Below are 13,960 nucleotides of genomic sequence, written 5' to 3'. Positions count from 1 at the left end.
ACTTCAGTAGAACTGCTTACCGTTTAGTCAGATAGAGGTTTTCTTCAATGAGATCAAAGTAAGGAGGCATCGTTTTCTGCTTAGACTTTTCCCTCCACACAGCAGCATCAGAGAAGTTTTTCAGACTGAGCAACGGTCGTTTAATGCTTTCTTGTTCTGAGCATACTTTAGTCTCTTTCAAGATGCTCTCTAAGCATTCTCTCTTGGAAGCGAGACCTGCCTCTGCCTCATTGTCCGATTCTGACTCCAACTCTGGACGTCTTTTCTTAGGTGGCCCCCTGCTTCTATGAGGCTTGTGGTTATCTTCTCTGGGAGGTTCGAACAAAGTTTTACTCTCAACACTGGCCGTCACAAAGCTGCAGTTGCTGCTTATTTCATGGGCTTGAACAAACATCGATGAGACTGGAGGTTCAGCAGATGGTACAGCCACTCCACCAAGTCTGAGCGCTTTTCCCTGATGGTCTTCCTCACTGTCATTGGTCATAGAGTCAGGGTGAATTTGGATGACTGAATTGTGATACTGAGATGATACATGGCTATTGATTGGTCTACATTCATCAGAGGTAGTTGTCTGTGGCCAGTAAGCAATGCCTTGTCTGATAAATGCACTTTCTGCCAGGGATGGCTGTTGGATGCTATGACTGCTGTCTGGTTGTTGAAATGTGCTGCTTGGTTGCTCTGCTTGAGTGAAGTCACCAACCAGTTGAAATCCATTCTGAATCCTGAAATCATCTGTGCAGCTTAAGACTTTCTGTTGCCCTCCTCCCCTTTTCCGTTCATGCCAGCTATCCGGTTTATGGTGGTACTGATGACGGCTTAATTCATCCACGCTCTGTGCATTCGCCCGAGTGTAGACAAATGCTTGTTCATTTGAGTCGTAGACCTTTGGACCCTCTTGGACGGTGCAGCTTCTGTTTTCTTGACCCTGTACACTGCTTGCATCTGAATGGCTTGTGCTGTCAACCATGTTGCTCTGGGATTGGTAGGGTACCAGCACTGAAGACGGATCTTTATCGTTAATTTCTGATAAGAACTCAGATTTGCTGACATCAGCTAGAGATTCCCCAGACTTGGTTTCTGTGTTGATATTATCCGAGGTGTCCCTGTGAATACCCTTACTTAACTCTTCTTCTTGACAGAATAAGTGCTGTCCAGGCATATTCGATGAAGTTGATTGTGTGGGATGGTCAGCTGTCTCAAGGCTAACAGTAGATTTTTTGGGCACAACCACAACAGAGTGTAGTCGCTTTATAGATTCCCGGTCATCATCTGAATCTGATTCAGAGTCATCAGTTTCACTTTCTTCACTGTGGTCTTCACCCTCACAGTTAAGAGTGACAATCTCTCGAGGTGTATGCGTAGGTTGGTCATCACTGTTTAATTCATTAGAACTGGGATACTTTTGATCTGTTTGAACAACAGTTGTATCACGACTGCAATTTAGATTTAGAAGTTCTTCAAGAGTTTGACAGGCAGGGGACTGATCACCTACATGACCAAGACTTATATGATGAGTTTGTTGTGTAACAACATCTAAGGGTGGAGTTCCTAACCATAACCCTTCCTTTGTTTCTTTCTGAGAATCTGTGGGTTCTTTGTCTAGCTGGCCAACCTCCTCTGAGAGGTCCGTAACAGACTCGCCTTTTTTCATATGTGTTTCCTCAAGGTTCTTCTCTTTATTAAATTCTTTTCGCTTAACTGAAACGACCTTTTTCACTGAGACAGGATCTTGGTTTATCTTCTGGGGGCTTTGACTTTCTGAAGGCTCTTGGCCAATGATGTCCCAACGTGACCTTTTAACCTGGACATCCTTTTTTATCAGCACAGCTTTAGGCTGGTCAGGCTTGATACTCTGCTCGCTGACCACATGCAATGTTTGGACATTTGAAATATTAGGCGCTTGACTGACTTCATTACTAAGAAACAATTGAGAAACAAATTTAGTGTTTGGTTTCAAGCAACCGCTAGGTGGAATATCTTTCACAGAAAGAGTGTCGGCTAACAAGATTGATGAATTCTGACCGGTATTGGAACCTGGACAAGATGGCTCATTCAAGCTAGAAGGATCACAACCTTTGGTCTCTGACTCTTTCAACACTTGAATTTCATTTTGAACATCATCATCTGTCTGTTTTTCAAGTTGATTGCTTCCTATGACTGATACATGACTTATGTCTACATCTGAGACAACTGGACACTTTGTCTTGACTTCAGGTTCATTTTCTATATCTTGGAATTCAACATTTGGACTATTTAAATCATCCTTTGAGTTGACTTGCTGTTTTTGTGGGGAAGAATGGTTTGTTAATCTTGACTGACTGCTTTCATGTTGAGAATGAACATCCACTTTGTTTGAGTTTTCTTGGTGCAGTGTTTTTTCACAATTTAAAGGTGTTAGCTTAGCATTAGTACTGAATTTGACTACTGATTGTTCCTCTGTTTTAGCTACAATAGTTGAAGATTTGACCTCTAAACTAACTGGTTTTTTAGATGATGTCCGAGAAGACCTGTCTGAGCCTTGTGAGTGAGATTTACTCTTGTGCTCCTCGTCAGAGTCCGAGCTGACACTAGTCCTTCCAACTGTTTTCTCAGACCTCGACAGGTTATCTTGGTTGGATGTTCTGTTGTGTGACTCTGATTTTGAATGTGCACTGGACCTCTTGTGAATGGCTTCAGTTTCAGAGGAGCTTCTTTTACTGGGTTCTGAGTCTCCACTTCTTCCAGATCTTTCTGATTTTAAATAAAGTGTTCTTTTGTCTGACTCTGATGAAGCAGTGGATTTTGAGTCTCTGTAGGATTTAGAGTAAGAGGATGACTTCGAATCTCTATGAGAACTAGAGTATGTAGAGGACCTGCCTGAATCACTGCCTCTAGTCCTTGGCTTCCTGAGGTCATCTTCCGAGTCCGAGCTGTCCCGAGATCTGCGATCGCCCCGTGACCGAGATCTTCTCCGTTCTCGTGAGCTTCTGTGGGATCTTCTTTCGGAATCGTGATAATGTGACCTATCTGACCTATCTGACCTTGACTGTCTTTCATTTCTTGATCTCTCAGATCTGGAGTAGGAGGAACTAGTTCGAGAACTTCGGGATCTAGATCGTGACCGACTCCTGGTCCTCCTTCTGTCTGAACGAGAAGACCGTGAAGATGTGTTTCTAGAGTCTCTATCGGCTTTACTTCGACCAGAGCCTTTTTCATCCCTTTCTTCTCTTCTATCAGATCTAAATTTCTCAGAAACATCTGGTTTGGAGGTGGACGACTTCTTAACAGCTGTACTTTGACTGTCAGACTTCAACACATTCTTGAGGTCACTAGACTTTTGGCTTGAAGATGTCTGAACAGTATTCCCATCAAGCTCTGAACCAGACTGGGTGCTGTCTGACTGATTTTGAGTAGTTTTGTTTTCATCGGGCTCAGAAATACCAGAGCAATCTTTATGATCTTTCCCAATATGGGAGGAATCAGTTGGTCCCTTAAGGCAAGTGTCAGTTTTCTGCTGAGCACTTTCCTCCAAGTTAGTTTGTTTAGGACTGTCGGTAACAGCATTTTGGCGTGATTCAGAGGTTTCACTTTCAATTTTTGCTACAGAGCTTATTAAAACATCCGCCTCTGAGGGGGTCTCATCTGAACCGGCAGTGACCGAAGGAGCCTCCTCACGATCAGACACACTTAGAAGCTGTTTTTTAAAATGCACCCTGCCATGGTCAGGTTTTGATTTGGGTGGGAGGGATACTGGGGACGGTGTTTCCTGGGACTCTGGTGCGACTGTGGTCACAGGAGGGTCATCGACTTGCTCGTTATTATATTCAGCACCTTGCCATGATGGATTTGTAGGAGGGGAAATCACAGATTTCACTGAAGGAGGAACTTCGGCTGCAGCTTTCTCTGGACTCGATGTGGAAGAAAAGACATTCTGGAGGGGCTTCTTAGTCTGGTTGAAGCTGAAAGACACCTTCTGTCTGCCTTTTTCCGCAAGGTTCACATTAGACATTCCCTGGGCTCGTAAATGGTTTGACAAAATGACTCTAGGAGCAAGGCCTTTAAATATGATTGGCTGGGAGCTGTTCTCAATTTTAATCTGGCAATAAAAAAAAACAGTACAAAACATCAGCGATGGCTATATATCTCCATATTAAATTCTAATGTAAGGGGTAATTACATGGAATGGGGTAGAAACAGTAATCTCACAATCGAGCACTTACCGAACCATCAGGTGCCTTTTCCCTGAAAAGAAAAGAGGAGATTTGATTCCAATTAGTAACATTTTAATTACCACAATACTTGATTACTTTGTATAAAGAGCATATTGATTACTGCTATTAAGACACAAAGTGCTTTTTGATAACCAGCAGACCCAAATGACTGCTAATTAGAAATCATTTTGTGCTTCTAAGCAAAAAAATAAAAACAAAACTGGGTTACGTTACTTTTTTTTTTTATTCCACGTGACTTTTGTGGTGGAATCACTTAGGGCTGCCACTAACGACTATTTTTCTAATGATTAATCTATTGACTATTTTATCGATTAGTCGATTGATCTAAACAATTAACTATCCTCCAAAAAATTTAATTCAGAATCTCATTTAAGCTTCTTTTATTCTAACAACAAACTGTACGGCATAATAATATGGCACAAAACTAAATGTTAACAGGGTTTATGTCCATATTATCAAATTCTCAAGTGCTCCATATTAAACAAAGTGCAACACGTGTCTATGGCATTCTGTACACAAAGCAAAGTGCTTAAACTTATAGCAGAAATAAACTAGTTAGATGTAGCCACGTCTCAGTAAGTCAAACGTACAGTAACGACAGAATGAGCCCAGATTCTAACCTACACATTCAAAACTTACTTCACATTCTAAGCGATGTAAACAAAGTGGTAAGTGTTTCACGAGAAGCTTTTTGCGCTTTGAGCGCTGCAGCAACCGCAAAAATCGCGAGCCCAATGCAGCAAAGTGCGCAGCGGTCTAACTGAACTCACTAAGAAATACAGTATTCCAAGATCTCCACGATTAAGAAGCTTAATGAAACAATATAGAAGTAAAAGTTTTGCTGCGTCTCATACGCCCTAACTGAACTCGCTAAGGAATACAGTATTTTAGGATCTTCACGATTGAGACACTTAATGAAACAATATAGACGTGCAACATCGACTAGGTTGACAAATCGGGGCAGCCCTAGAATCACTTTACGAATGCCCATCTGGCTTTGTACAGTCTCTGTACAGAGTTTTCAAAGCAATTTAAGCTGACTAATAGGTTGAATTAGATCAAATAGTATTTCAGTCACAGGCACATCAGTCACAAAAAAATACATTTAATGTTGTAAGAAGAACGGTTGCTGGAGTCATGGCAGCTCATATAAAACATGGACAAAATGCATCAGCAGATGTGAAGTGTCGAAATCAAAGCTCACCATCAGGGATAGATAAACAGGATTGTTTTTTTTTTTTTATGCATTTTCTTCCCATTTTCCTCCTGATTTAGCACACTCAATTTTGTCTTCCACTGCTTAGAGATACCAGATTGCATCCGAGGAGAGCACGTCGCTGTACACGCCTCTTTCGACTAGTGCACAGCCCTCCTCTTCTCGCCCCTGCATTCTGCACAGGCGTCTCTTCCGCCAATCGGGGTCCTTACACGGCGTATGAATCCCCACCCACCCACACATAGTCCGGCCCCCCCACCCTGCAGATACGGAGGCCAATTGGTATCTGGTGCAGGCACTGCCAATTATGCCCGCCAGATGGCACCCAGCCGACCGGTGGCAACACCGAGTTTCAAACCGAGGAGTTCAAAAAACTCGGTGCTGGTGTGCTAGCGGAATATGCCGCTACGCCACCTGGGCACCTGATAACCAGGATTATTGATAAATGTCACCAAAATAAGCACATTTATGAACAAATGTCAACAAAAACATGCCTGGGCATGAGTGACCGGAAATTATGGCAGGATTGCCTAACAGTAACAGTATGTATTAACTGCCAATGCATTTAGTTTGATGGAAGGAGCGCAGAACCCTCCACCTTTGGACAGATGCATGTCTTAGGAAAGCCAAAACAAGCATTGAAGCGTTCGACAAATATAAGCCAACTTTACAGAACACTTTCATGCAAACTCTATTTAATTCATTTTGGCTGCTCCTGTTGGGTGCTGACAAAGATTTACACCAGATGCTCTTCCTAAAGCAATCCTCCTTTTTATTTGGACTTGGGTCTGTCACTGAGGGGTGGACTGGTGTCCCTTCAATGTCTAAGTACGTGAGTGGGTTTCCTCCGGGAGCTCCGGTTTCCTCCCACAGTCCAAAAACATGCAGTCAGGTTAATTGGAGACACTGAATTGCCCTATAGATGAATGGGTGTGTGTATGTGCATGTGTGTGTATATGTGTCTGCCCTGCGATGGACTGGTGCCCTGTCCAGGGTGTTACTGTGTGCCTTGCACCCGTTGAAAAGCTGGGATAGGCTCCAAGACCCCCCCCCATGCGAACCTAATTGGATAAGCGGTTAAGACAGTGAGCGAGTGAGTGAGAGACATCTCCAAATGACGCCAGATTTTTCTTACATAATACATTTCATACCAAATAAATAATAAACTGTCAATATTTTCAGTCAGATTTGTCATGTAGAAGGCATGATGCTGCAGTAAGTGGACCGGCAGTGAACAAACTAAACACTCAACATGTCAAAGAACCTAACAGAACCTAAAATGTGGTGAGTAAAAGGTGTAACAGAAGTAAAATTCTACACTGAGGATCTGCTCATTAGATCAGGCAGCAAATTCCACAGCTAAATTGCTTCCACTCATAAGCGAGGCTCAACATTAATCATGAAAGTGTATGTTACACTGAACAATTGGTTGCTAAGTTACAGTGGTTTACCTGAGTTCAGGATTCAGCAGTTCATCCATTTTGAAGCAGGCCTAGCGAGGAGCACCTCGATGGGAAGCCGCCTCACTGGGACAAACCAGCTCAGAGAAGCGAGCTCTCGGACCTATTGCAAGGCCTGTGGATGAGAGAACACAGCTCCAGTTACGTATAGTCCTTCTCCTAACTAATGCAGTGTTCTCCTGTTTTACTCTGACTGCTAACAGGCGTATTTAATCAATTTGATGCCTCCAAGTTTGTGGCAACAGTTTGGGTAAGGCCGTTTCCTTTTCTAACATGACTGTAATTCCTATGCACAAACACATGGTATAAGGTGTTTGGTATGGAAGAAGTCCAGTGACCTGCTCAGAGCCCAATGGTAGTTAAGTAGTTAGGGCTCCCAGCTATCAATCTAAAGGCTGAGGGTTCAAATCATGGCCCTTGTGCAACGCCCTCAACCCTAATCTCCAAGGGTGGTGTATAACTATGAAGCAAAGAATTTCATTATACTGTATTAATATAATGTATAATGTATATGTTTATATTTATATTTTCAGCATATAGCAGACACTTTCATCCAAAGCAACATACAATTGTGACCGTATACAATTCAAGCAATTGAGGGTTTAGGGTCTTGCTCAAGGGCCCAACAGTGGCAACCTGGCTGATGTTGGGAGCAGCCTTCTGATTACTAGTCCAGTACCTTAACCACTGAGCTGCCACCACCCTGGCATATATGTATAAATGACAAACAAAAGGCATCCTCCTTCATAAAAGCCCATAAAACACTTGTGTAGCATTAATGCCAGACCTCATAAATAATCTTTTAAATAAACAGGCACAAATTCCCCTGCTTTGCGAGAGAATTGAAGACTGTTGAATTGAAGTTTTAGCTGCCTTTTCATTTGCCTTTACATTTCGGCATTTAGCAGACACCTTTATCCAAAGCGACTTACAGTACTGTGACAGTATACTGTCTAAGCAATTGAGGGTTAAGGGCCCAACAGTGGCAACCTGGTAGTGATGGGGCTTGAACCAGCAACCTTTCGATGACTAGTCCAGCACAGTGGTCTAACACGATAACACACCACTGCAGAGTGTTGGAAGTCCTGAGTTCAAATCTCAGCAGAGCCAGACATCAACACAAACACAATCTGCCGTGTTTGAGGCCGGGAAGGTCGGACTGGGTCTCCTCGTGCTGCTGCTGCAATATGCGATCTCAAGGACTAGTCCGAGCACCTGCGTGAATGAGGGGGGAGTCACATGGAGCATAGCGTGGCTCTCTGTGGGAACCCGAAACTGGTGGGTGATAAGAAGCGGGCAAATATTGGACACGTGTCAGAGACAGAGAGCCATGTGATCATCTGGCTCTCCTTGTTCAGATCGGGGTTGTGCAAGTTGCAGAGGATTCACAAGAATTCATGAGAGTTGGATTGGGAGAAAAATCCAGAAAAAATAAATAAAATTTGTACTCCTATAAGCTTGAAAACAGTTGCAAATTATACAAATAAACAGATTAAATATAATTAAATGCACTGTGGCCAAAACATATGTTCCTTACTGAGCAGACTCAGGAAACACTAACATGCCGAAGCAAACTGAAGACATTCAGAGAGCATCAGCTGTGTGGTTCTGTGATGAATATTTGGTTCTTGATTTTGCCTGTAGATTCCAGTTACTGGTAATGTTTTGTTTAGCTCATTCATGTGGTCATATCCAAGCTTTAAATGCTGTCGGGTAACTTGTGTCATCTGGTACTGTCGCCTTAATATTTAGATACTAGCCCAAAGAAAGCCTTTGGAATAGCCAGCTGCTGGAAAGGATCTGTGGCTGTAGTTGTCTATCCGAGCCTGGCAAACATGCTTGGACAGTGAATGTGCAGATGGCTTCTCAGGTGTGTTGTATTAGCGCCTTTTACAGCAACCATTTTTTTGTAAATCGCCTCCTCTAAGTTTTTGGCCTTTCCCTTTTTATTTGGCTTGAGACTAAAACGTGCCCACAGCAGCGATGTTGTGTTTGGCTTCGCAACCAGGACCAAATCCACGCTTCATGTTGAAATAATATTACTGCAGAATACAATTGCGGTCAGCTCAAATCTGCAACAGGTCTAACTGTGACAAGCACAGCAGCTTGCGATGCACTGACAGTTCACCTGACTCTGATTTCCTCCCACCTCTGAGAAACATGCTAGTAGGTGGACAAAACGTGTGAACGAGTGCGTGTGGAAAAGCAGCCTACATCTCCATACTGTAAGCTTACTATGCACTGTGGCGAGCTGCTAGAGTGGGTGCTGCACAGCAACCCTTAGGATCTGGGATTGATCTGATCAGTGTGTATGTTCTCTCTGTGTCTGTGCAGGTTTCGACTCCACTTTCCTCTGGGTTCCCGAATGCAGTATGTAGTCTGTCTGCTCCAAATTGCCCAAGTGTTTGTTGCCTAATGATGGATTGGTGCTCTAAGGTTTCTGTGCATCACCTGATGAAACACACCTGACTGGAATAAATTTGTTACTGAAAAGAATGACTGATGAATGTATGTGTGCAGCACATGAGACCGAGGGGCCAAATGTTGAGACCCAGCTGATTAAAAGGTTGGGATTTGCTGGACTAGAGTTATGTCCAGGTTGTAGGTTCGCCTCAGAAAGTGACTCCAGACCCACCACGACTATGACCAGGCGGAAACGCTACTCTAGGTGCATTTACCTTTACAGTAGTAGTAAAAGCAATACTAAGTGCTGCATGTTAAGGATTTGCAAGGCATAGTAGCTCAACAAATCTTTGCATTAAGGAGATTATCAGGGGTTGTGTTATTTATTATTAATTTATTAGGATTTTAATGTCATGTTTCACACACTTTGGTTACATTCATGACAGAAACGGTTGTTACTCGTTATACAAGATTCATCAGTTCACAAGTTTAAGGTCAAACACAGTCATGGACAATTTTGTATCACCAGTTCACCTCACTTGCACGTCTTTGGACTGTGGGAGGAAACCGGAGCGCCAGGAGGAAACTCACGCAGACACGAGGAGAACATGCAAACTCCACACAGAAAGGACCTGGACTGCTCCACCTGGGAATCGAAGCCAGGACCTTCTTGCTGTGAGGCGACAGTGCTACCCACCGAGCCGCCCCGGGGGTTGTGTCTGGAGGAAAAATAGCTCATAAAATTGCATGAAAAATGTTTGGAGCAGTTTTAATTGAAAACAAGGGTGAACGTGAGTTATATCAGCAATACATTTCATGTGTGTCTAAGCCTGAAATGTACCAGCTACATCCCTAGTCAAGGTGAACTGATGGAGAGAGAGAGAGAGAGAGAGATAAGATCACTAATTTGCTTGACGCTGTCCACACAAACCGCCTTTTGTTTGAGGTAAAGCACAAACCTTTAGAAATAACGACTGATCTTTTTACATTATGACCCTAATTTTAATGAAAGACGATTATAAACAGGTCAAAGTTTTAAAATTGTCGAGCAGTTTGCACGTTTTTATCACGGAGTTCAGATCCAGTGTATTCCCCAGTGGGTAAAGAACACACATTTGCACAATGTAACCCATTTAGCTTTTCAGATCGATCCACAGGGGCAACACCAGGGCATTCTTGGCATCTCTGCTTGGGGGAATGTGATTGTTTTAGGAAGCTCAGTGAACAACAAGTTAAGCAAACAGCACAGTGAGGTGATGTGGGGGTGGTAAAATCGACACCGTGGCTCTGAGGCCTAACAGGCCTGTTTGTATTAGTGGTAGCGAGCTAACCATCCTCAAACGTCTGCACTGACTTGGAATATTCAACAGTTGTATTAAATTCAACTGGCAGTTGATCTAGCAGCGGGTTTTACACAAACTAGATTACAGTCGATCTACTGGAGTGTTTACTCAACGATGCATGCCAGCGAATACAAGAGCAATTAGCAAACCGGGCTAGCTCACACTTGCACACTTGTATTAGTGTCGTGTTTCGCCATTGCTGTTTGTTTAGCCCTGTGTAGTGCAGCACATTAGAGCTTTCTAAGTAAACATTTTTGGAACGTGTGCAATCTTGTTTCTGTTGTCAGGGAAACCGTATATTAAGCTAAGTATATTAGCCAGGTAGTTAGCTTGCTAGCTAGCTAACGCTAGTAAATGGCCACCGTTACATGGTCAACTAGCTTGGTAGCTAGCGAGTAAACATACACAGCTAGTGCACACTATATGTGCAAACAAAACAGGCATCATCGCAATGGAAGCAGGGACCTAATACTCACTTCGCACTTCGATCTAGTTCGGTTAAATCCTCCATCGTCGACACCAACAGTGACAGATTAGCAATCTCCTCCACTGCTTCAGAAACATAACATCCACGAGAAAATGTCAAATCCACACCGGAGAACTAGCTCACACCTACAGCTGCATAATCATCCATAAAGCCAATTTCTCTGCTGTATATGTAATTCAGTCGGTGCCAGGTTAATCCGAACGAACTGTTCTTCAAATGCAGTCCATCAACAGTCCCGCGTTATTTCTCTCTTACACTTTTTAGCGCCATGAAGCGTGTTGTGAAAGCCAGCCTGCTATCTGCTTCATGGTCTGGCAGAGACGAGCAGGACACAAGCTCTGAGTCGATACAATGAACAAGTGTTATGTTGATAGCGAACGAGTCGGTTCTTTGAGTCGAATCTTTCGATCAACCTAGTGAGATACCTGGGACCTTTTTAAACTCTTAGTATCAAATCCCAAGCTATCAGTGCTTTCTCATCAAGAAAGAAACATAGACTGATAGGGCAGTTGTAGCCTAGCGGTTAAGGTACTGGACTAGTAATCAGAAGGTCACTGGTTCAAGTCCCACCACTGCCAGGTTGCAGCTGTTGGACCCTTGAGCAAGGCCCTTAACCCTCAATTGCTCACACTGTATACTGTCACTACTGTAAGTCGCTTTGGATAAACGCGTCTGCTAAATGCTGAAAATGAAATGAAATGATGAAGTGAAACATGTATTCAGCACTTTAGATTCACATAAAGCTGCTGTAGTTCTTGTGCAATACTTGCAAATGTAAATATTTAAAATACTTTATTTCTTCCAGTTTTTTTAGGTCTTAAGTTTTATTTTATACTTAACATAGTTATTGTTATTTTGTATTATTATTTTATTATTATATTATTATACTTAACATAGTTATTGTTATTTTGTATGGGTGGCACGGTGGCTTAGTGGGTAGCACTGTCGCCTCACAACAAGAAGGTCCTGGGTTCAATCCCCAGGTGGGGCGGTCCGGGTCCTTTCTGTGCGGAGTTTGCATGTTCTCCCCGTGTCCGCGTGGGTTTCCTCCGGGTACTCCGGTTTCCTCCCACAGTCCAAAAACATGCCACCAGGTTAATTGGAAACACTGAATTGTCCTATAGATACCTAGCCGCTAGATGCACTAGTGCATTGTAGTGCCGGTCCCAAGCCCGGATAAATTAGGGAGGGTTGTGTCAGGAAGGGCATCCGGCGTAAAAATTGTGCCAAATCAATGAGCGATCATGAGGATGACTCGCTGTGGCGACCCCTGAAAAAAAAGGGAAAAAAGCCGAAAGAAGAAGAAGTTATTGTTATTTTGTATAATATATATTTTAACTATTTTGTAGATTTTGTAATTACTGTGGCGGAGCAGTCACTAAAGCATTTCACTGCCAGTTGTACTGTGTATGACTCTGTATGTGACAAATAAACCTTGATTTGATTTGATTTGATTTTTTTGCTATTTAACTGCATTTCATTCTAATCATGTACATGGTTTTGAATGATCATAAAGCTGAGTCTGAGTCTGAGTAACCGCTTAATACTGATATGAGTCGCGGTGAGTCCAGCGCCTCAGGGAAAAACTGGGAGTCTGTATATACTTAACGATTCACTCTTCCTCACCTAGGTGTAAATGAGAGCAGCCAGTCATTCAGCGAGAGGAGGGCGGCTCAGTGGGTAGCACTGTCGCCTCACAGCAAGAAAGGTCCTGGGTTTGATTCCCTTTGTGGGGTTTGATTCCCTTTGTGGAGTTTGCATGTTCTCCTCATGTCTGCGTGGGTTTCCTCCGGGAGCACCAGTTTCCTCCCACAGTCCAACAACATGCAAGTGAGGTAAATTAGAGATATACAAATTTGTCCATGACTGTGTTGCACATTAAACTTGTGAACTGATGAATCTTGTGTGACCTGTAACTACCTGTCCTGTCATGAACGTAACCAAAGTGTGAAACCTGACGTTAAAATCCTAATAAATAAATAAACATCTGCCAGAGGAAACTAAAGTACCTGAAGGAACCCACGCAAAGATAAACATACCAGACTTTTTACAGACAGTGAGAGGAGGCTAGATTTCATTAAAATCTTACATACTTTCATGTGATGATTGCATGATGCAAAACAAAATATTTTTAAAGCAAATGAATAGATAAATATATAAATCAACCAGGCATGGTAACGCAGTGGGTAGTGCTGTCGCCCCACAGCAAGAATGGGTGTGACCTGGGGTCAAATCCCCATCCATTCATTAATTTCTTTTCATGTTTTACTACACTTCATCCTGATCAGAGGAGGGGGGCATTTATTTATTTTTTAAGATTTTAACATCAATTTTTACACACTTTGGTTACATTCATGGCAGAAAAGGTAGTTAATTGTTACACAAGATTAATCAGTTCACAAGTTTAATGTCAAACACAGCCATGGATAATTTTGTATCTCCAATTAACCTGACCGCACGTCTTTGGACTGTGGGAGGAAACCCGAAACCCACACAGAAAGGACCCGGACCACCCCACCTGAAGATCGAACCCAGTACCTTCTTGCTGTGAGGTGACAGTGCTACTCAATGAGCGTCAGGGGGGAACATAATGAGATAGAATTGTTAAAACAATTTGGTAAAGAACACTTATTAAAGCGTAATAATATTAGACTTTAATAAATGCGTCCTTAGAGAACTGAGCCAGTCTGACTGAATTGAAGTCCTTCGTCTGGCAATGTTGTAGATATGCACTCAAGGGGTTTACAGCTCACAATATATAGCTATATATAAAAATAAATAGCTAGCTTTTTTATTAAATAACTGCAGTGGGAAACATGATCTGGTGCTTTAGTTTACTG

The 13,960-nt window shown here is 42.7% G+C and overlaps 1 protein-coding gene across 2 annotated transcripts in view; it reads right to left on the bottom strand.

The window, feature by feature from the left end:
- Window positions 1-11,421, bottom strand: part of setd2 (SET domain containing 2, histone lysine methyltransferase) — a 32,602-nt gene extending 21,181 nt beyond the window's left edge. The window contains exons 1-4 of one of the 2 annotated variants that reach the window (XM_062992560.1): window positions 11,110-11,421; window positions 6,879-7,002; window positions 4,200-4,221; window positions 21-4,075 (exon numbers count right to left, since the gene is read on the bottom strand). In XM_062992560.1, coding sequence (XP_062848630.1) covers window positions 21-4,075; window positions 4,200-4,221; window positions 6,879-6,907 — 4,106 coding nt within the window. In that variant the 5' untranslated portion in view covers window positions 6,908-7,002; window positions 11,110-11,421. Of the gene's footprint in view, window positions 1-20; window positions 4,076-4,199; window positions 4,222-6,878; window positions 7,146-11,109 lie in introns of those variants that run through there. The other variant, XM_062992561.1, reaches the window with a different exon arrangement.
- Window positions 11,422-13,960: the final 2,539 nt, after the last annotated feature.

This window comes from Trichomycterus rosablanca, chromosome 3 (genome assembly GCF_030014385.1).
Source record: "Trichomycterus rosablanca isolate fTriRos1 chromosome 3, fTriRos1.hap1, whole genome shotgun sequence".
Lineage (NCBI taxonomy): Eukaryota > Metazoa > Chordata > Actinopteri > Siluriformes > Trichomycteridae > Trichomycterus > Trichomycterus rosablanca.
Note: the sequence above shows the minus strand (reverse complement) of the source record. Positions and strands in the feature narration are given on the sequence as shown.